Source organism: Idiotropiscis lumnitzeri, chromosome 7 (genome assembly GCF_059441095.1).
Source record: "Idiotropiscis lumnitzeri isolate Australia: NSW breed Sydney's pygmy pipehorse chromosome 7, RoL_Ilum_1.0, whole genome shotgun sequence".
In the NCBI taxonomy this organism is placed as follows: domain Eukaryota; kingdom Metazoa; phylum Chordata; class Actinopteri; order Syngnathiformes; family Syngnathidae; genus Idiotropiscis; species Idiotropiscis lumnitzeri.
This window is the reverse complement of record NC_142397.1, coordinates 7,057,834-7,080,632: the sequence shown is the minus strand read 5'-3', so window position 1 is coordinate 7,080,632 and position 22,799 is coordinate 7,057,834. Positions and strand designations below refer to the sequence as shown.

The 22,799-nt window shown below is 43.0% G+C and overlaps 1 protein-coding gene across 2 annotated transcripts in view; it reads right to left on the bottom strand.

Annotated features, from left to right (window-relative positions):
- The window catches only part of npas1 (neuronal PAS domain protein 1), a 48,197-nt gene extending 27,881 nt beyond the window's left edge, over nucleotides 1-20,316 (bottom strand). For both annotated transcript variants that reach the window (XM_088301351.1, XM_088301352.1), the window contains exons 1-3: nucleotides 20,206-20,316; nucleotides 8,145-8,312; nucleotides 6,266-6,504 (exon numbers count right to left, since the gene is read on the bottom strand). In XM_088301351.1, coding sequence (XP_088157477.1) covers nucleotides 6,266-6,504; nucleotides 8,145-8,239 — 334 coding nt within the window. In that variant the 5' untranslated portion in view covers nucleotides 8,240-8,312; nucleotides 20,206-20,316. The remainder of the gene's footprint in view (nucleotides 1-6,265; nucleotides 6,505-8,144; nucleotides 8,313-20,205) is intronic.
- Nucleotides 20,317-22,799: the final 2,483 nt, after the last annotated feature.

Below are 22,799 nucleotides of genomic sequence, written 5' to 3'. Positions count from 1 at the left end.
CTACACATTTTCTCACAGTTCTTGCAAAAAGAGAAGCAAATTTTGCCACAGAAAGTCACTCGCATGATATATCCTACAGTTTTTACACCAGATTTCCTTCCTAATCGTGGGCCATCCACTCTGCCCCAGGATTTGAACCCCAATCCTTACGTCTGAAGTCACCATTAAGCCACTCATCCACAACTCATGTTTTCTAAGAATGTAACATTAAATTTACTTCAACTTCAGACACAAATTGGCAACCAACATCAGTTCTTCTCCCAACCTAAATCCGATCTACAACGCAATCTACTCAAAATAATGAACCCAACCTAGAAACCAAAAGTAACCCAATCAGCTTTTTTCCACAGTACAGCTAATGCCAGACACTTTAATTTACACTTTAATTTATTTGTATTCTGTTGTCTTCATTCGTCAAATCTTCATTAATTTGTTTGAAATATACTCAATTTATGTGCAATGTTTGTTTATGGAGTGTATATCTGCATATTAAATTGCAATATTGAGGGGGGGGGAATATTGTAATTAGATTTTTTTTTTCAAATTCGTTCAGTTCTAGATTACGTTGCACTGAAAATATTTTATTAAAATTTAAAATACATCTTCGTTTTCTTCATGTCATCTTGCGTGAACCAGGAAGTAGCCTGCTATGCTAGCTAATGAACCCAATATGGCCTATCAGGAATTTTTTTCTTTTTTTTACTTTTATGTGGCATTTTATTCTTGTTATATTGCCCAAATTCCAATTCTTCAGTGAGACGCCGACAACACAATAAAACAGTCCAGTTAAGTTTCCCGACGAGCTCAGACTTCAATCTTGCGCGAGCGTCGATGCGCGATCGAGCTCGTGTGATCTTTGCTCGTCGCTCTCCATCGCACTCGTGTTTGAACGGCCGGCTGGGACTTTGCTGCGAGGCTTAATTTCATTGTGGGAATAAGAAACAGCGGGACAGGGCGCCATCGCACACGTTAATTATGGTCTGACTCGCAGGTCAATTCTCCGGGTCTCCCCGGCGCTCGGCGGGGAGAAAAGACAGAAATTTCATTTTAATGATTTTCATTATACATCTGTCTAATACATAATTTAGTCCCAGTTAAGTTCATGACTAATGGCGCACACACACCCACACACACACGCACACGCACAAAGGCAGGCACCTCCCCCATAGGGTCAACCTTTTTACCCGTTGCCATAGGAACCAGATAACAGTCACTGCGGCTTCCTCAAGTCCACTGTCTCCTCATCTGTCATTATCTCTCAAGTTCAGCGTTCGCACCCTTTTCAAAACACGAGTTCGATCACACCGGCACGTTGTTTACTCGCATCCGATTGTGATGTTTCATCAGCTCGACGCACGCACAGATAAAGAAAGAGTGACCCTAATTGCCGCCTCCCCCCCTCCGGCCCAATTATCTTTTCCCTCCATCCCTCTGTCTCTTCGCCGTCATTCCCTCACTCTTTTCGCGGTCGAACATAATTTGAGTGCAATTAACTTGCCTCAAAAGCCCCGGCTGCTTTTAACGCCGTGAATTAGAGGGGTGGCAGATGCATTGGGGGAGTGAGCGAGGAGGGGGCACGGTGACGGCAAGCAGGCAGGGGAGGGAAGGAGGGAGGGAGGGAGGGCGAGTGTGAGCGGAGTGAAAGTCAATGTCAGTGGCGCTCGGCGGGCGAGAGGTGTGTTTGACCTCACTAACAGAGACAGTAAAACACTTGAGGCCGGAGCCCACTTGTCATTGTTCGATACCTTGTAAAAGATGGGAGGGGGGGGGGGCCTCCAGCTGCCATGTTGCACCTGTTAACCACCGAGTTGCGACACGTTTGTAATGAGAGACTTTCATGCAGGAAACATGACTGCTTCATGACCAGTTGGGACCTTTGGATTTGGGTACAGTAGTTACGATGCATCAGCTTACTCAGGACAGATTTGGCCGATTAATCGTTCATACAAACAATGTACATAAAAATTATTTCTCCACAAGCTGACATAGTTAAACGCTAATAAGCATGACTTGTAGATATTAAGATAAGATAAGTTGTTGAGCAATTTGTTGGTCGATCATATCCTGCCAAGGAGAAGTGCAATTATGAATGAATTAAACAACAATTATCAAATAAATCGATAATTATTTTAGAATTATTTATCAATTATTCATCTAGATGACTTGTTTAATTTGAAATTTAATTCAAATTTAAATATTACACTGCAGACTGATCATGTTTGTGATTTATTTTCAAAATAAGTCATTTGCAGTTTTTTTTTTTTAATTCTTTGTGACATGTTACAGACAAAACAAGTAACTGCATCATAATTAATTATTTTGGTGTATTTTCTGCACCACTGTTTTTTGTTTGTTTGTTTTTTTTAAAGAAACAGATTCATCGATTAAACGACAAAATCATCCATAATCCATTAATTGATTATTTAAATAATTGATAATTGCGCACTTTGCCTTCAATGAAGATTCAAAAGTGTCCACATAGGTTTCATTTTGTGTGTTAAGTGATATTTGAATGGCAACGAGTCCGGCATGTCGCCCAAAGTCAGCCGAGATATCGAACTCAGACCCTTTACCAATTGAAGACATGCTAGTCATATTTTCCAGTTAAGTCGGTTTTGGAATCCATCACAAAAATCTCCATAGAAAATATTTCTAAATGCAATAATTGTCACGTGGGAAATGATAAAACACTTGCATCAGGCTTCAAATACGTGTTAGACAATATTATGCAAACGAGCACTCTATAGACTGACGCTGTAAAATAGGAGAATCAATCAATGTCAACCCGCGGACTAAAGATCAGCAGCGTGTTAACAGAAAAGAACATTTTGGGACTAAAATAAGCGTAGTTCAGAAGACTTTTAGCAACTCATGGACGTCATTTCGTCCATTAAAACAAAAAACTATTCATCAGTTTCAGGTGTGCTCAGTCACAGGCGCCTAAATGAATAAACAACAGAAATATCGCTCAGTGTTTTTGCTCCACTGCAAAGTATAAAAGCTACAATACACATTTTGTAGGAAAAATCCGAATAAAAAGTTTGACTTGAGAAGGTTGGCGCCGTGTTTTGGATGTCCTTCGAATGATGCGGTGGCCGTTAAGGCAACAGTTGCGAAGCAACTTAAGCAAATGTCCTTGGATGAGCCGATCAAAGGGAAAAAAAAATAGACGGAATAAAGAAGCGACACTTTGCTTTTCATTTGCTTCCTTCCTAACTTCTTTCACTTCCTTCCTTCATTCTGTCCCTCACTTCCTTCCCTCTATTGCACCCCCCACCCTTGTGCCTCCTCATGCTCGGCTCTCTCAATCTCACTCCCTCTCCCTCTGTGAAGGTCATGGAATTGATTTTGCTCTGTCTATTCATTTTTCAAGACTGGCTTTGAAACGTGGGAAGCAGACAAAAGCCACAGCGGCCCCTCCCCTCTCTTCCTCCAGCCTCCTTCCTTCCTTCCTTCCTTCCCAGTTTCAGCGGCAACTGGCACATCCAAAACCCCTCGGACAAGGGAGGGATGTGGAGGAATGCGACCCCCCCCCGACTCCCAACCCAAACGCCACTCTCTCTCCTTACATCCTTTCTTCTTTCCTCATTTGTCCCTTCGCCTCATCGTTTTTCTCCTCCATTCACATGCGCTCCGGCCACATTCCGCTTACGGAATTAAAGTCATGCATCACACTTAAAACTCGGCTAATGCATTGCGGGAGTCGACATGTTCAAGCCGATGTTCAAATTAGCATTGCGTTTTCAGTCGGGCCACCGGTGGTATTGAGTGGCTTCATGTTTAAAGTCTTCAAGTATATCCGAAACAAAACACATAAAAAAGTTGAACTTCATCGGATTGCGTCAACGTATCATGTGACCAAGAAAACATCTGAGTCCAGATTCTGTTGTATTTGCAGCTACAATTGATCATTTTCTACGGTCTCGCAGCTTCAATATAGAGTAAATGTGTGCGCTTTCATCTCGCCGGCTCAGATTAGTGAGTCGTCTCCCATTGGCTAGCAACCCTGTGCAGCCCCGCCCCCTTGTCTGCACACTGACTTAACACAAACAAACGTTTAATTGTATTTACCAGCGTGGCCACCTGCTACCTACAAAGTCTATAGGCCCGAAGCACAAAAAGAAGACGTTTTTGCACCATTCGAACCCGCCTGAACGTGGGATTCTCACGAGGATTTCGGATATCGTCAAAACAACGTCATGTGTTAAATTGGAACTATTTTCCAAATTTAGTGGCAAGTAACATTGTAAAGACGCATCAAGTTCTTTTGTGCAGCTAAATTCTATCTAAAGTCAAATATTTAATCAAATAAATATCAACATTCATCACAATATTTTCACAAATAAATCTTTGATTTTTTTTTTTTTCGACCTGAAGTGTATTTAATTTGCCCAGCACACGTCGTAAGTGAGATATTCATTTTTAAATCATTTATTTTTGTGTATTGACTACTTGCAATTTGTTATTCGGGAATATTATGTCTGAATTGCAAAACATGAGACTAATTTAACTATTTTTCCTTTCAACACAATGACAGCATCCTGCATTTTAATACGGTGATGACATTTAACAAGACAGCATTGCCCCCCCCCCAAAAACCCCCAAAACAAAACAAACAAAAAAATAAATAAATAAATAAAGCAACATCATTTTAATAAGCCTACCTGCCATTTAACTTGAATTTTTTTTTCACAAAAATCACGATAGCAAAAGATGAAATGGCAAAAGCCGGGAGCTTAAAAACAACAACAAAAAGCTCGTTTACCATTCTGTCTATCGAGCGTCTGGTCGCGAAAACATCTTTTTGGCAGGCATTGTCTGTTACTATAAAATAAGGGTTGCTCTATTTTTATAGACAGGCACACGTGAGCTCGGCGTATAAACTGGCGCAGCTTCATTTTTGTGCCAAGGCAAGTCTAGTTTACCGTGTTTGGGAATTTGTTAAATCGGAGCATTTTTTCATTTTTTTTTAATAATAATATATCTATATATAATATAAGCCAGCAGCGCACCTGACAATTTGGCAACAGAAAGTAGGCGAGAGCTTAGACCAGCTAAAAGGCCGGTCTAAGTTGTGGCTCAGCGATGCTGGATTTGGTCGAAGCGCAGGCAGACAGGCACTGGTATTTTTTTTTTTTAAACAGTAGGTGTCAAACGCAAAGAAATAGACGTCAACTTCTGCAACGTTTGAGAGATATAAGCAGAAATATGAGCGAAACAGTTGTCAGTGAACAGTGTCAACATGCATGCTAAAATTGAATAATGCGTGGATATTATTTATTTTCTCAGTTGCCTAAAGGGAAAGTCCAAAAGTACTTGAATATATAAAATCAATGCTTTTGAATAGTTTGGTTTTAACTATGAAGAAACTGCAAATAAATGCAATGCGGACATGAAGGAAGTCTTGCCTCAAAGTGTCCTTTTGCAGGCCGGCCGATCAATCTTTAGAGCCTCAAGAGCCCCTTTAACACAGCCATTGTATTGACATAAGCATCCATACCCGACCAAACTTATTACACTATTAAAGCCATTATGCCTTATCTGGAACACGTAGTGCTCTTATTGTGGTAGGGTCTCACACACGCACACACACACTGCAACAAACATGCACGCAATTAGCATCACATTTTTCTTTTCTTTTTTTTTTTTGGCCGACGTTTTTTTCCAAATTAGACAAGAAAGAGGCATAATCACACACGGAGACACACACGAAAACACGCACCTCTAATTGTATTGTATCTGCGTGGTTTCCCCTCAGTAATACTAGCAATTAGACAGGCTGTGTAATTACACTGTCCTTGTTATACAGTTAATTCCTGTAATTACAAAACGCGCCAATAATTTCCCCTTTCTTTGTGAAGCGCGCCGCACGCAGACAGATAGGAGGACGCTTATGGAAAGTCTTTGTGTGATTAAAATGCATATGCACGCGCGTGTTTTGCAGGCTTGTGATGAGCAAACGTACGGTGTGTGTGTGTGTGTGTGTGTGTGTGTCTGGTTGCGCTCAAATGCAAAACACTATTAATGATGTAGGTTAACAGATGACTGAAAATGATCCCGGTCCAAATCTTTCTGTTGGGGGGCAGAACAGATGCTTTGTCACGCTCATCATTTACATGCGTCTGGCCGCAACATTAGGTACACAGTGGAATGAGATTCAATACATTGGTGCCCATCACTGAAGGAATTGAATCTAAATCCATGACATCCATGTTGTCAATGCAAAACAAGGTAAAGCCATAATCCAAAAGCGACCGTTCCTCACCTTTGCTGCAGTTGCTGTCTCCCTCCAGCAGGGGGCTCCAGGGCGGATCCCCCTGACTGGCGAAGGCACGCATGTGCAGGTAGCTGATGGTCAGCCGGATGACAGAGGCTTTGTCCAGCTGGCTGGTGATGGCGCCGGGCAGGGGCAGCATCTTGGCCAGCTCGAAGAACTCAAAGTTCTCCTTCCCGCGTCTCGACCGGGCCGCATTGCGTGACTTCTCTTTGCGCAGATTCTGCAGACTACACAGGTACGGGTAGGAAAATGTTAGTACGGTAAATGTGACATTGCTTGGGATGTAATAAAAAAAAATATTCAACTCATAAAACAGTTAAAGAAGTAAAATAATTTGACCAACCGAATCTAATCATTACATTTGAAAATTGTTATATCGTTGAAACGTACGAGATATGTAGCGAATCGACTTTTATGAAAATTGTACAATTTGGATTGGTTTCACACTGGTTGACACTGATTCATCAGTTTCCTTCAGATCGAAACCGCTTTTGCAATTCAAATCAGTTTTTGTTACACCCTAAATGTCAAGATATAATGTTTATACTTTATCGGTATAACTTTGTGGCGGCCGGCTGGATCTCGCGTCATAACCGCAAACATAATTTTTGGCGTGAAATCTCATACGATACATGACATTTTTGATCTGCCGTTACATCAGCGACGTTGTAAATTTCCAATCGTGGCAAAACCGGTGGCTGACATTTGCTCGCACAAGTTCAGTCGCAATCGGCCCCATCGCTTTGTCAGTGTCGGGCTTTACACATGAAAACACAGAATGCGGAAAAATGTGTCCGCTGACCACCTGTTGATGGAGCCGCGCTCGGCCTTCACGTCAATCCAAAAGCTCATCTCGTAAATACATCAAATGGTAATAGCCCTGCTGCAATTCAAGTGAAACAATCTGTAATGTGACCCATCTCCAGCAGATTGGCCTGGTAATTACAGACAAACTCCCTTCTTCTGTCTACCACAGCATAGTCCTAATAATGCCATTTGCTTCCAAATCCATACGAGCACACACACACACACACACACACACACACACCCCTATATCCCTCACTTTCCCTCCCACTCTGGCTTGCTCTCATCTGGTCCCGGGCTTGTGAGCCGGGGCCTTGATTGAGGGATCAATAGGAGAGGGAGGGGCGCAGTGACAGAAAGGGTGAGGGGGGTGCTGGAGGGGCCGGGCTCAGGTAGCCTGTCTCTCTGATTGGGTATTGACTCTCCTCAATGGGGCCTGAGCGCTGGAATTATGTTGTCACCGCCACTTCACAATTTGTGTCGCCGCTGTGCACAGGGGCTAAAGAGCGCGCGTCTGTGTGCGTGGTGAGCTTTCGGCCCTCGCTGGTGGTGATTCTCATCCCCCTGAAAGTGTGTGTGTGTGTGTGCCGCGCATTGTGTTTGTATCTCGATAAAGTGACAGTGGTTCCATTTCTCCTTGCTATTGTCTAATATGTATAAATTGTGTGTGTGTGTTGTCAGCCCCTATAACATCTCATTATTATACAGCCACGACCCCGGCTACAGAGAACAATCAATACACACACATTGATTCTGCTTAGTTTTTATATCCGCCCGTAACTGACTGCCCATTAAAAATTCCGGCCAAATTTGCCTAATCTCTCACCAAACGGGTGAAGATTGGCAGCGCGGGCGCGATTGGCAGGTGAGCAACAATACACGTTGTATTATTTAAGCACTCTCTCGTCTTCGCTAGATAGTGCGGCAACGATATAGTTTGTTTTCCGCGCGTCAATGAGTGCATTTCACCTTGCGCAGATGAATTCATAGACATGCGCCAAGGCTTAAATGGTATCATCCAGTGTGTCCATGCGTGTGCGTGTGTGTGTGTGTTTTGTCTCACCATGGCAGGGTAGGAGGCTTGGCCAGAAGTCCTTGCAGGAAATCCCACTCCACGCTAACACACTTCCCCTCACTGACAAACGGCATGGTGGCCATCCTTCTCCCAATCTGGCGCCCACGCCGCTCTTAACGAAGGCTCTGATTGGCGGGCGCTCTTACAGACTCGGACCTGGATGTTCCGAAAAAGGGAGGATGATATGTTATTGGTTTTTGGTTAGGGAATTTTGAGATGGATGGATGAAGGGAAATGGAAAAACAGTAATCAAGGTGCTGACGCATGAATCACTGGTGGGCAGAAACCTTGTATGTCCAAATATGGTAATTTTAATATTTTTCCACAAATCAATGCTAACGGTATTTTTTTTTTTATGTGGTCTGTTTTTTTATTTTTTTTATTTTAGTTTTTTTAAACCAATTATGAACCAATCTGATATGTGGAGAATAGCTTCAGAGAAAATCAATTACCTCTCTTGGACATGTCTGGGACGTATGACACCTTTTTATGACTCGTTGTGGTAATTATATTGCCTCATGATTGAACGTCTTCACGTTTTTTGTTCGACAAAAATGAATAAAAATTAAAAAAAAAAATAAAAATTGAGAGACTGCAGAAGGAAACCCATCAGTCGTTAGTGTCGTCAACAGAATTTTCGCATTTATTTTATCTGGAAAAACCTTCCACAAATTGCTTCTCAACACACAATAAATGTCGTCAGCAATGTTAAAGCATAAAAAGAAGCCTCACTGATGTCGCACTCAAACATGTCCCTCCCTCAAACATCTTCAAAGATGAAACCCATTTTCTCCCACCTTCCGCCCATCAACAGCACACCTCCTACATCCCAAGTCACCGTCTCCATCCCCCCCGCGCTGTGTTGACATTTAAAGGGCTCACGTGGCCCCGAGCGCCATGGTGTCATGCCCTTGGGCCTGAGATGCCCTCTCTCGCTCTCACTCTACACTCTGACAGTGGCCGAGCTGGATTAGCTCAATACAGTAAGAGCAGCCTTGCGAGATTGACAGTCGCCGGAGCGGCACGAGCCAACGCTGAAATATATGCATGACATCGTCTTGGACCACGTTCAAATACAGCAGAGTCAAATGGATTGGTTGTTGAACAGGGACGTTGGGTCATTGGCTCACATCCAAATGCTCGTTTGACATCCCCGCGTCTCCTTAGATCATTTCAATCCATACATAGATCCAAACGCGTGCGCAGTATATTTGCAGTCACAACACACTGAGCTGAATGCGAGACCATTTCCACTAATCATTACGAGGTTAATGGTTATTAAAAAAAGGTTCAAAACTTTCTCGCAGCCTATTGTTGTGGTACCAATCACATGCTATAGGTAGGGAACGTTAGAGGTGGAGCTAGACAGCTCGATGCCGATTGGTTGGCAGGGAATCAACGATAATGAAAGAAAAGAGCAATATCTGAGACAATAGAGTGGAATCGGATATAAAATTGGCTGACGGCCAACCCAGGGTTTGCCCTGCCTCTCACACAAAGGCCAGATGGGATAGGCTGCAGCTCACCTGCGACCCGAACGAAGATAAGCATTATAGAAAACGGATGGATGGATGGACGGATGAACAGATGGATGGATGGAAGGAAAGAAAACAACCACAGAAAATTTATCGATGTGATATTGAATTCACAAGTGATGACTTTGAGTTTAAAAACAAAGTCAGTGTGAGAAAACAGTCGCCTGGAATCAGAACTGCGTATAAATAAGCCACAATTCCACCATCGGTAAAACTCAGGCCAGGCCAACTAGTGCAGCGCCATGCTGACGAAGAACAGAACTTCTCTTAATAATCATAATAATAATTTTCAATTCACGTTTCCCTTCCTATTGAATTCATTGGACTCAAGGAGGGAAGATGGACAAAAAATGATGGCAAATCAATTGACTTTGTGTTCGCCTTCAATCTCCACAAGGATTCGTAAAATAAAAAAAATAATAAAATAAAAAAAAAAAAGGTACTGTAATGGGTTCTAAAATTTGACAGAGGGGCTGGATGAGTAGCTGATGGATGGAGTGTTTTGGTCAAAAATACATTTAATTTTAAATGACAGTGAACAAAAGCATGACAACAATATTTATGTCTTTAAAAAACCTCAGTATTTTCAAAATAAATTATTCATTTAATTTTTTTTTTCAAGTCCGGCGGGCCGGATTAAAACGTTGAACGGGCCGCATGTGGCCCCCGGGCCGTAGTTTGCCCACACCTGATCCAAGATGTACTTCCAGACGTAAAAAGCCAGAGAGAGCTCCAATGGCACCACAATATATGAAATGTCAGTTGAAAGGAAGATGTTACGTGAGGAAAACTGCTTGGAAGTGAGACCGAATTGACATTTCACCAGGTAAATTCAGAAATAGTAAACAAGGTCACTGAGAAACCAGCTAATGAAGTGACTTTTTTAGTTTGCTTGGCCCTGCTTTGTAACCTTTTGGTAGAGCAACCGCAAACACAACTCATTGATGTCATCATGGGCTATACCCATCAAGTGACACGATCCAAAACCCAACATCCCCCCTTGAGGTGCCCCTTCAATGTGTTCCCAATGCTGTGTGCCAATTGTGTTCACGACACTGAATGTTTAACCGCAGAGGTCAGCCTTATCTTGCAGAGAAAAGTCCTCTCCGAGGACTCTTCCGTTATGTCCTGACCAACTTTTTGTGCGTGTTGGTCGCAATGATTATCGGACAATTTCTCATTGAGCGTCCTGTTTGCCGGAGGGGAGACAGGGTCAAGCGGCAGGAAGCGCCTTCCCTGTCCAACAACATTCACCTATGTCACCTTGTCTATCTCACCGGGATAAACGCACATCAAGTACAGTAAGTGGGAGATCTGAGAGAAGGGAGTTTAATTTGAGCACCTCACAAACACAAGCGCCGACTTTTCCCATTAAATCTTCCTCTTGTTTATCTCCTAATTGACCTTATCTCTCCTTATCTAATCTCCCGCTCCATCTTTCTGTCCCGCGCAATCTCTCCCATCTTCTCGATTCTATCCGGGCAGTCGCATCAGCGTAATGGACAGGGGGCCTCCACTGGTAATTATTCAATCAGCCTCATAACCTTGTGGCGGTTTGGGCGGCCCATTAATGCACTCACCCAAATGGAGCCGGCCACCGCTAATCCTACGGAACAGCAGAGCGGGATGAATGTCAGCGGTGTCGTCTGGAGAGCGGTGAAGGTGGCGTTATTCCGTCGAGGAAATATTTGGGAAGGGAGACTTGCCGAAGCGGTCGGAGCTAGAATGTCTTTTGCCAACGGCTGTCGAGATCAACCTGTATCAAGTGTGACCGCGGGTGTTTTCATTGAGTCGTCAGGACTGCTACATATTCATAACTTGTGGTGCGCACGTGTGTGTGACCCTATCGAGTGGCGCTCTCATGGCACAGCGGCGGCAGCGAGAGAGGCGAGGGCACTGCGGCGAGCTGACGCAAGCGTGCATTTCGCTGGCTTTTCGCTTTGGCTCAGGCTCTTGTTTATTTTCTGCAGGGACGTTTTAATTAGGGCCTCCAGCTGTCAGAGGTTCGTTAGCGCGCCCCTCCTCTCCCCGGGCCGGCCCACCCCCGCGGGGAGTCGGCGGCATCAGGCAAATGAACACATTTGAGTCAAACAGCACGCAGACTGACAATAGCCCTTCGCCGCCACGCCAGCGGCTCCCCGAGGTGGAGACATGGTTGTTTTATGCCTCATCTCCCCAACCCCTGGGGCCTCCAACAGAGCCTGGCCAAGACTGACAATGTGCTCGCTGCCATCAGGCAAAGGTGAAGAGCAGGCCCAAGACAGCCAGAGAGGACAATCAATTGTCTCTTCCTTCATGAGAATTACAGTTCACGATTGTGTATTTTTTTTACTAGGGATGTCCGACGGATTGCATTTCCTTGGTCGACAATGGGAAAAATGTCATCCTTTTTTGACGTGATGGCAGAATCGCTCTCGGAATTTTCTGATCTGAAATCTGCATGGCTCGGGGCGTGTTTTTGTTCTTCAGACAGCAAACTAGTCGATTGCCGATCAACAATGAGGTCCACACAATCAAAAGACTTCATTTTAAGGGATCGCACCTGGTAATAATACATTTTGGAATGCAAGCGGCTCTATTTTCTTGTATATTTTCCTTTGCAGGCATCCATTTGACTTCTTCCTCCTGCCATCTCTTAGTCCAGGGGCATCGTTACTCATTCCCTATCTTGCCATCCATGTTTATTTTTCATTAGCCTGTTGGGCACAATAGAATTGTGCCCCGCAGCAATTGGCCACACAAACACCAAACTTGCGTCTGTGACAGACATTTAATCGTGAACAGCGGCCTAGCCGTTACCGTGTCTGCAGAACGGTTCTAATGTTTGAATTTCAGTTCCAGCTGTCTTGTGTGGAGTATGTCTGTTCTTCCGGTGTGTCTTCTACAGGTACTCCAGCTTCCTCCCAATATTCCAAAAACATGCATGTTAGGTTCAATGAAGACAAAAGTTGACCTTTTCAAGCTGAAGCTAAATTTCACCTTTCATCATGAACAAAAAGCAAGAAATGAAGGTTTGGAATAATCCAGCCAGAGTCCAGACCGAAGTCCAGTTGAAAATTTGTGGGAGTGGCCCGAATGGAGCTGTGCAAGCTGACATATTTGTAGCGCTTTTTCAAGGAATGTGCCAAGCTGATCGTGTCCAAAATGACGGAATGCTTTAATGACGGCAAATCTGTTGCTTTTAAAGTGCGCACCTGAACCACCCAGGATGTTTAAGCCTTCTACTGACTGTACTCTGAAAATCTTTTTGCCAACAAAAGGACTCAAGGAATTGATTCTTGCCATTTTTGCAGTTTACACATGCTTGCTATGTCTTTAATAATTATCCTGGACTGAAGGTTAAATTAGAGTCCACATTAAAAAAAAAAAAAAGCCATATGTCAGATATTCTGGAGGATAATAATTTAGGCAAACAGTCAATGCCCAATATCACGGAAGATGCAGAAAAAACACGCTTGGAAATCACACGAACAGAATATTTGATGTTGCTGGTTTTGCAGCTCTGCTTTCATGTTGTTGAGTAGTTATAATTGAGTGTCTGCAGTGTCGGGGGAGATGAAGTTTGGTATTCTGGTTGGAGGGCTAAAAACTACTTATCATGCATTACGGCCCTGCTTGGACCTCAGGATTTGGAAGTCAAAAGAGTTTCTAACGTACATTTTTTTTTTTTTTTTCAACTGCTGATCAATCGACAGCTGCCGGACATGACAGACCCACCCCCGCACTCTCCTCAAAACCTCATCGCCCCCCCAAAAAAACACGCGTCCCGATCTCTTAATATTCCATATTCGCGCTTGCTCCGTATTCTGCCTCCGTATGCCGCGGTTGACCTTGACGACCGGGGATCATTCCCAATTCAAGGTTCTCTCCAACTCTCAAGAGCCCCACCGCCACACTTCTCCAGCCCCTTGGCCAATCCCCCTCCTCCTCTCACCCTCCGCCCTCTTTGCACCTCCCTTGGCCACTGCCTGGATCATTAATTATCTAATGGAATCAATACGGCGTTAGATTGGACCGAAGTGACCCTGCCCACCCTCGGGTGCCTTGACAGAGGTTCCCAAGTAAAGGAATGATGTGTTCCTTCGAGTCGCTATGTCCCAAAAACTGGCGGAAAACTGAATAAAGACATGGCTGATAAATAAATGATTAGAAGAGCGAGGAGAAGGGGGTGGAGTGAGGCAAATCAGAGAGAAATGATGGAGGAATGAAGATAGCGATGGGGGGGTGTTACTGATGTTTGCCATTGGTGATCAATACGGTTCTCCGCCTTTTCGCTTATTACAAGGAGCTTTGGAGCGCCTTCGCTTTCATGTCAACGCCTCCTCACGGAATCATCGGAATGATTGTCCGCCGACGGCACACTTCATTTGCTACACCAGATATGGCGCGGAACTGTCATTTCGGTGAAATCCAGTATTACGTCCTTCTCGTGAGGCAACCAAAACATTCAAGAGTCCTCAATCCGACAACTACAATCAGAAGCATATGGTTATATTAATACCTCGATGAAAGTGTCAATCAAAACAGAGTTTTATTTTCTTTGGAACAGCAATATGAAGACTTTTCTTTTTTTCCCCTGACAGCGACTGGATCAGGTCAGACTGACTTCTACTCAAGAACAGCTTGGCTGTTATTATGCGAGCTGTTATACTTCAGGGCTTTGTAGCCTAATGTCATCGCTTTCACGACAGGAGACTCTTCAGAAAAAAAAAAAAAAAAAATCGTCCATGTAGCAGATTGTTTTTCATTCAACTAAAACCAGACACGTGGGATCAAGCAGATTTGTCAGAGAATTAAAGAACAATTGGTAAAAACAATTAAAAGTTATATCAATGAGTTCTGGGGAAGCTTAACTGGGTGTTGAAGAAGGCCCAATTAGAAAAGCACGCGAGATGAATCTCAGCAGGGCGAAAGGGCTTAAAGGGATCATAGCGACGGAATGGTCCATGTTTTCAACAACAAGCTCAATTTGTGTTTTTTTTTTTTTTTTTAATCTGGAAAATGATATTAGCTTGCATTTCGCATTTGATCCTTTTATTTTGGAGAAATTCATACAAAACAAAGGTGTTTAAAAAACGCCTCCTGATAATGAGCACGATGGCCACGCCCTTCTCCTTTCCCACTAAGTGAGAATAACGGCAGGGACCGATCATAATAAGTCCATTCAAAGTCATCATCAATTTTTTACTGATAACGTAAAGTATCAGGACTAACCGGCCCCAAAATGTAGACGGACATCTCTACTTAGGCTCGTTTCAACCTCGGAAAACGTCATGAAATGATTAGCCTTTTCACGGGTGACTTGAAAGAGAATGAGGAAATGAGCGTCTTACATGCCGTTGTCACTATTCTTTAAAGATATGCAAACACAATGCTTTTTTTCACTACGGCCACTCGGGTGGTGTGCCCACACCCCTCATACGAAACTGAAGTGTCCAGTACTGCCACACTCGGCTGTAGAGTTGGCCATCTTGCGGAACGTTAAAAAAAAAAAAAAAAAAAACACCTCCAGGGGTTGTTGGCGAGATACGAAATTGAAATTGTATCGCGATGCTCACGGCTACAAGCGGTGGTGGATGCAAAAATACTCGATGGCACAGTGCCACATGTCTGGACGGTAAGTCAATTAAAAAGATGATTTTGTTTTGTGAACCTCGTCTGATTAACGGCCAAATTGCTGTGATGAGCAGTGTTACTCTACTTTCAACAACTGTAGCTGTCTGCCTCCTGAGATTTAAAACTTTAGTGTAGCAAAATGTCAGAAAAATACAACCAGTCGCCAACCGGGGTTTGCGTGCGCATTCATGCTCTTGTCCGCTTTGGGCACTGTAAGTGAAGAAGTGACAGGCACGCTGTTTTTGTGGACGTGATCATGGTTTTTGCTAGTATGATCCAAAATATTGTGCATCAAGCTTCAATATTTCCAAGAGTAGTAATGTGCATTTGAATTTTGGTGGTGATCGGTCGCCGTTTGAGACAACAGAAATGACAACCGAGCACCGAAAGGGGGCGTGTCAATCTGTCGTAAATCTCATCCCAAAAAAGTCCCTAAATCACTACAGAGTATTTTAGAGGGGGGCAACACTAGTCATCGAATGCCTGTGTTAAACTCGAGGCCCGGGGGGCCAGATTGGGCCCGTCAACTCATTTCTTTGGGCTGACTAAAGCAATCAAAGTGTCTACTTTGTTTCTTCCTGTGTTGATTTGGCAGAAAAGGCAATCAGAATTTGTGTTACATACTTACAGATACTACAATCGTTTTACCCACCCACACTACCCCTTCTTAAAGGGACAGTACACAGAATTTAGAGCCATCCAGTGGTGAACTAATAGAATGCAATGTTCGAAGCACGTGCATTTTGAAGTACTCAAATTAATAGTGTTTTTTTTTTTTTTTTAAAAATCAATCTTCACTACACACTGTCCCTTTAACATAAACTATTATTATTATTATTGTTCAAGTCAAAAATTTGCAAACACTCTCATTCAGAGTTCTTTTCTATCGATTTGTTTCCCCATCATTCACAAATTTCTTAAATTCTACATTGATACTTAAGTCATGGACATAAGAAATACTGTCAGAAGTATTTAGTAATAAAAGTAAATGTTAATCAAAACAGAATCTGTTTTATATTTTACATTCTTCTAGGTTGGCCCTACCTTTAGCCCAGATAACAGCTTACCACATCTTTGAATTTTCACAGTCAGAGGAGAATGAGGAGTTATGATGTGGATCAAGCTTGATGACCTGGAACGAATTTCAATTCACAGCTGTTCAATATCAAGAGTTAATAGCTTGAATTTCTTGACCTCTTAATGTTTTTGAGACCATTTGAATTTGACTGGCATGGTAATATATATATATATATATATATATATATATATATATATATATATATATATATATATATATATATAGAGAGAGAGAGAGAGAGAGAGAGAGAGATAGTCCTGAGCGATCAGAGAGTCCTGCCGTATAATTTCAGAATAGACTGGTCTGCTCTCTATAAGGCTGAAGAAGCTAAATCCACTCCTGCAGGCAAGGACCACATCAGCTCTGACCTCCAAATAACCACAGGCCATAGCGCAGCACACAAGGGTCACAATCTTATACACACACGTACACACACATGCACTAATATGGACGTATTAATTAGCCAGGTGAAAAAGTCAGCGTTCAGAAAATCTGTGTAGGTGTCTGGAGGATGCCAGATATCCAACGGCCTCACGATGTTCCCACTCTGAAAAGTTGTGTGACTTTACCACATCATATATAAACACAACAAGAGAGAAAACAGACCAATTTAAAAATTAGAAACACAACTCCTCATGTGACAAAACGCAGTGTATAATCGTATGTGTGTGTTTAGGGGTGGGTGTGTGTGTGTGTATAGGCCAGTGGATCCCTTCAGGCCGGCGAGTGAATGACAGCGGGGGTTATGTAAGGGGCCGCCGCGGGGCCCGAGTGGACAGTCCGAGCGGAGATCAGGTCAGCCGAGTGTGACACTAAACACATCTCCCTGACACTGCGCTGACACCCTCTGTCACAGACGCACACACACACTGTCTGTCAACGCTCTTCAAGCACACACAAACACACACACACATGCGCACCCCAGCAGGAAGTGTGCGAGCGGCTGTCTGTCAATACGGCCGACACTGAGCACCTTAGAGCGTGTGCGAGGAGAAGAGAGGAACACAAGAAAGAGGAAGAGGTGTTCATTTTCTTCCGTGGGTCACATGCATCTTAAACAGATTTCAAATACATCCGCACAAGTCAAATAGCATTTAAAGGTCACATCGTTTGGAATTTAACTCAAACTGGATGGGAGAAATGTGTCAAAAGTTGCACTAAATCGTCACGCAAGGCTTAAAGAGGAACGAGAGGGAGTTATTTATTGATTGCGAGCAAACTCATTAAAAAGTTCAAACTGAAAATTTATGTTAAATTAACATGACATTCGGAATAAGTTGTTTTTCTGGGGTAACAACTAAGCAAGGCTGTTGGGGGGTGCGCCCACGAATGTGGTGATTGTTACCTCGTTAGTCATGCCTTCTGTCTCTGATTGGTTGATTTTTCTCGGGCACGGTGGTTTTATTGTATATCAATTTAGAGGGGCGAAAGATTGGCTGCTTTTTTTTTTTTTTTTTTCTAACTCATCTTATTCCTCAAGTCATAAGGCTGTTCTCGGTTGTCTTTCGATTGGAGTCATTTTGTTTTAAAAAATATTCATACCATCAAAGATTCTGGCTCCACTACATATGCTTAATAATAGCGTGAGATGATTATACTTTCATAACTAATAACAGCGATGCTTCCCATATTGAAAATGAGTTTGACACTCCTCATCACACCAAATACTTGTTAATGATTTGCCTTTTTTCGGGGGGGGGGGGGGGGGGCACCCACAGAAGAGTGCGGGTGAAGGCAAAGGGGGAAAGTAGACAATCGAACTGACAATCGATTATGGAGAAACTGTAAGAACGGAGAAAGACTAGATGGAAGCAATCAGGCGTGTAGCCCCCTGGAACATTAACACGCGCACACTCACGCACACACACACGCAGACGCACGGAACATTGTGGAGCAAACACGCCGTTAAAGACGCCGTCTCCACAAGATGAAAGATTATCTATCATGTACCCAGGGAACTTTTCTCCACACTAGTATTCATCTCAAAAGGAGTTTTCATGTTTAAGTGCTGCTTTTTTGGTTAGCAATATACTTCAAAAGTCCAATGAATTGAGGAAATACAGTAATGTTATGAGGTTCTATTGTTAATCACGGTTCATTTCTTGAAACCATATGCCCCAATGATTTAGAAGATATGCAGTTAAAAATGTTTAGAGTGGTTTGACCTTGAAACAGACTCATTCCATTTGATTCAATCTCTAAAAGAAAATATCTTTCAAAATGACAACAAACTGGAACGCATCAGGGACGAAATTGTGGATGATTTCCGGGCTTCCCGGCAAGTCTAATAAAATATAAACCAGACTTATTTCTCACATTTCTAATTTCCATGAATTCACGCCGCCTGGTGATTCGTTATGCTCAAAAGAGATTTTTTTTGCGATAGTGGCGCCAAAGAAGATGCAAAGCTCACAGCGTGATCATCAAAAAAGCAAAACACACACACAGAGGTGCTGATGCGGGGAAATTGAGACTTCTCTCGATGAGATTTCCTTCTGCTCGTCTACCGTCGAAGCGATGCGGGGCAAGGTCGCTCGCCTTTTGGCGGTGAGTGTGACGCCTTAGATGGAATCTGGAGAAGGAAACCGGGCCTAATAAAAAAGGCCTTAAGGTGGGTCACGGGTGATATGCGTAAATAAATACATTAAAATTTTTTATATATATATATATATATATATATATATATATATGTATGTCAGGGTTGAAGCGGATGCAAAGGCTCAGAGGCTCAGTGGGCCCATGCACGAAATGTGATGACGCGGGTCTGTTTCTAGTCAGGGGCGCAATCCCATTTTTATTAGCGCTCTCGGCACCAAGTGACTGCAACGTGAAAGTGAAAAGAGAAATATTCCTCTTTTTAGAAGATGTAAATTGCACAGGGAACTTTCTTCTGGCATTCTGTTCATAGGGGGCAGCTTATGATACGGCTGGCGTATTTATCCATGGCAGCTGCAATTCAAGCAGGTGTGTCTGGCACAGGGCACTTTCAGTGAATCACACCGTCGTTGAATTCAGACCTCCCCCAAGGCTTGACGATTCTCATGTTAGAATTAGGGAGCGAAAGTGAGGAAAATTCGGAAGAAATCCTGGATGTATAGAAAAAAAATCAGTTCTTGAGTGAAATGTGGCTCCCTGCTAAGAAACAAAAAAAGCCCTCTTGGCACTTCCAGGGAAAAAGTTGCAGGCAAACATGGAAGAAAAGCACAATGGGGCTCTTGCATACCAATCCTTAAGAGTGACGTGTGCACATAAACGCCAAAATCCTTTCCCACCTCAATGACAGCAAAGAGCGAGACACCGTGGGAGCGGCGAAGTGACAACAAAGTGGTGGTTTGACGCTGTTTACTTTGTGTGTTTGTCACAGTCATTGTGCCAACTCGGACTACCTGCTGCAGACCGCCTGAAGCCCGAGCCACTAAACTGCGACCAATTCTGCCTCTGCAGGTGGACATGAACCCACTGCCTGACATGCGAAACATTGCTCACACAAACACGCTGGAAGTGGCGAGCCATGAGCATCCCTGACAACAAATAACTAGATCTAAAAAGCAAATATTAAGGCGGCGAAGAAGCGGAATGTGCGCCGGGAGTAACCAGTTCAAGGGCATTAGGACTTTTCTTTTTTTTCCCCTTAAATCAAACTAAACAAGTCACATATTGAAAAGGGAAAAAGTTGCTCTTTTAAAGAAAAAGTTTGAGAGCTGTAAATTCACGCGTTGTGCTCTACGCAGTTTAATAAAAGTTGCATATGCTCAGCAAATCAAAAGCGCGCGTACAAAGCGAGCATGCATGCCTGTGTGTGTTTCAATTATCTACTCACCTGACGGGCATGTCCAGCTTTGGATGTGATGCTTGTGATCTGATCCACTTTGTCTCTCTCGCCTCCTCTTCTCCGGTACCCTTCTCTGCCCTGTCCTGGCTGACCCCCACCCCGCCCCACCACCTCGATCCTAAACACAGCAAACAAACACTCTGTTTGTGTGTGCGTCTACGTGTGACAAGCGCGTGTGTGTGTGTGTGTGTGGAGTCGAATTGGGCTCGGGAGCGGGGCAGCGTCTGTCCTCACCCCCCCTCCTGAGCCTCCCTCTTTCACTTTCACAGAAGCAAAGCCGGACACATTGTGGACTCCAAGTGTGTGTGTGTTGTGTGGTGTGTGTGTAGGTGTGTGTATGAGCTAGCTGATGTACCTCTCCTCGCCTCTTAGACTCACTTCACTAACACTCTGCTCCGCTGCCTCCAAGAGATGGACTCGGATTAGGACACAGCCAGTGTGAGAATCTCTTCCAGCCCCTCTCTCTCTCTCTCGCTCTCTCTCGCTCTCTGTCTCTCTATCAACCCGGCGTGCTACCCTCCTTCCCTCTCTCCTCGCCGAAGCTCCTTTCTTTCCATTTCCTCCAGGGAAAGCTGTGCACACACCAGTTGTCTCTGCCTTCAGCTGCTCCCTCTCCCTCTCTCGCCGTCTCAGTCGCTAGTACATATAAAAGGCATGCTTGTTCAGCCCCTCGCCTCAATCTCTTCCTGGCGCTCTCTCGCTCTCCGCCTGCCGCGTGCTTTTTCGTTTATCCCCACCTCCCTCGTTCCCCCGCACCCCAACCAACCAAGCAACCAAGCAAGCAAGCCAGCCAGCTACCTCACTCGCTCGCTCCCTCCCTCCCTCCCTCCACACTTTTTTCTTTCTCACTGTCAAAGTTGCCTTTCAAATGCTGATGAGCAGCCGGAGCGAAAGAATAAGGGAGAGGAAGGGCGACGGAGGAGTGGACCACTCAAACAAGTGGGGAGATTCCGTCACATCCCAAAAAGGGACACGTCCCGTCCCGTCCCGCCATCAGGTGGCCACAACATTAGGTACACCTGCCGAAGATCATGGAAAATGTTAAAAAAAAATGCCTTTCGATGTTTTTCATTGACGTTGTCAAGCGGCTTTTCAAGTGGTTTGCTGTGAAATGTGTTTATTAGTTTCAGCACGGTGCATAAGTGGTTAGCAGTTGTGCCTCACAGTTCTTTGGCGGGGTTATGATAGTTTGGATTTTTCATTATAATTTTTTTTTCACCTTTGTGGTTTAATTACAGTTACTTTTAATACATTTTTCAAGCAGGTTTGGTAGTTTTTACTATTTTTTATTTGATCTAAAATGCCTCCTTTGAGTTGACTTTTTATTAGTTTTATTTAGTATTAGTTGTATTTTTTTTAATGCATGGAGTATTTGTCGAGTGTAAGATAAAAAAAGGTAATTAAGTATCGTGTAAAAAAAAGTAAGGTAAACTACAATTCTTAAAAGGCCATTTGACCTTCCAGCAATACCAAAATACACACATTAAAAAAAAAGGGCATGTAAATTAATTGAGAGACTAAAAAAAGTACTTTTCTGCAATAGTATATAGTTTCAGTTATTTTTTTTTTCAAAGCATTTTTATTTCTATTTTGTTAATGAAAAGTTGTTTTAAATTTTTGCTTTAGTTATTTTGTTAGTTTTGGTTATCTATAATAATATAATTTGAATCCGGACTCCTTCCGTGGTTGTGTGGGCTTTCTCCCACATTCCCAAAACTGGATTTTTAGGTTAACTGCAGACTCTAAACTAAGTGTGAATGTAAATATGAATGATTGCTTCTCTGCGCGGCTTTTGATTGGCTGACAATCCAAAGCCCGAGAGTCACGCGGGAGAGACGCCAATCCTAATGAGAATAAGCCATAAAGAAAACTGAGGTGACGAAATGCACTGCGTCATACTGAGAGCGGTTTCTAATATTTTGACCCTCTTGCGTAAATAAATGAAATATCAAACAGCTGTCAATATGATGTAGTGCAGTTCCGCACGACTACAAGCACAATCATAAACATATTGTTGCATTCATTTAACTGATTAATTAATGTTAGATTTTTGGCGACTTAAGCATAAAAAGAACAGTAGCCAAGGGTAATTAAAATGAGTAATAAATACAAGAATAAGAAGGGAAAAGAAGGCATAATCAACAAGAAAATGATCAATTAAAATCATTAAAACATAATTTAAATAAAAAATATATATCTGATCATTATTAAAAATATTATTCAAATAATTTTAGGGGGGGAAATACAAACAATTCAAATTTTTATTATTTTTTTTTTTTAAAGTTGCCCCCCCCACCACCAAAAAAAACCCACTTTAATTAAAATGGGATTAATAGGATAGCAATTGTAAAAGAACAGGACGTTTCATTAGGTAGGCTTGTACTCCATGATAGCAGAATTTTTCATCGAGCTTATAGGCACCGTCTGCCAAGTACTTTTCCCGAATGACGACTGCGTAAACTCAATTGATACTCCTCGAAACATCGCATACAAAAAAACATACAAGCAGTAAGCAGACTGCAGCAGTTTTGGGGCCTTTAAATAGAGCGATAAAAATCATGAAAAATATAACATATTATGCA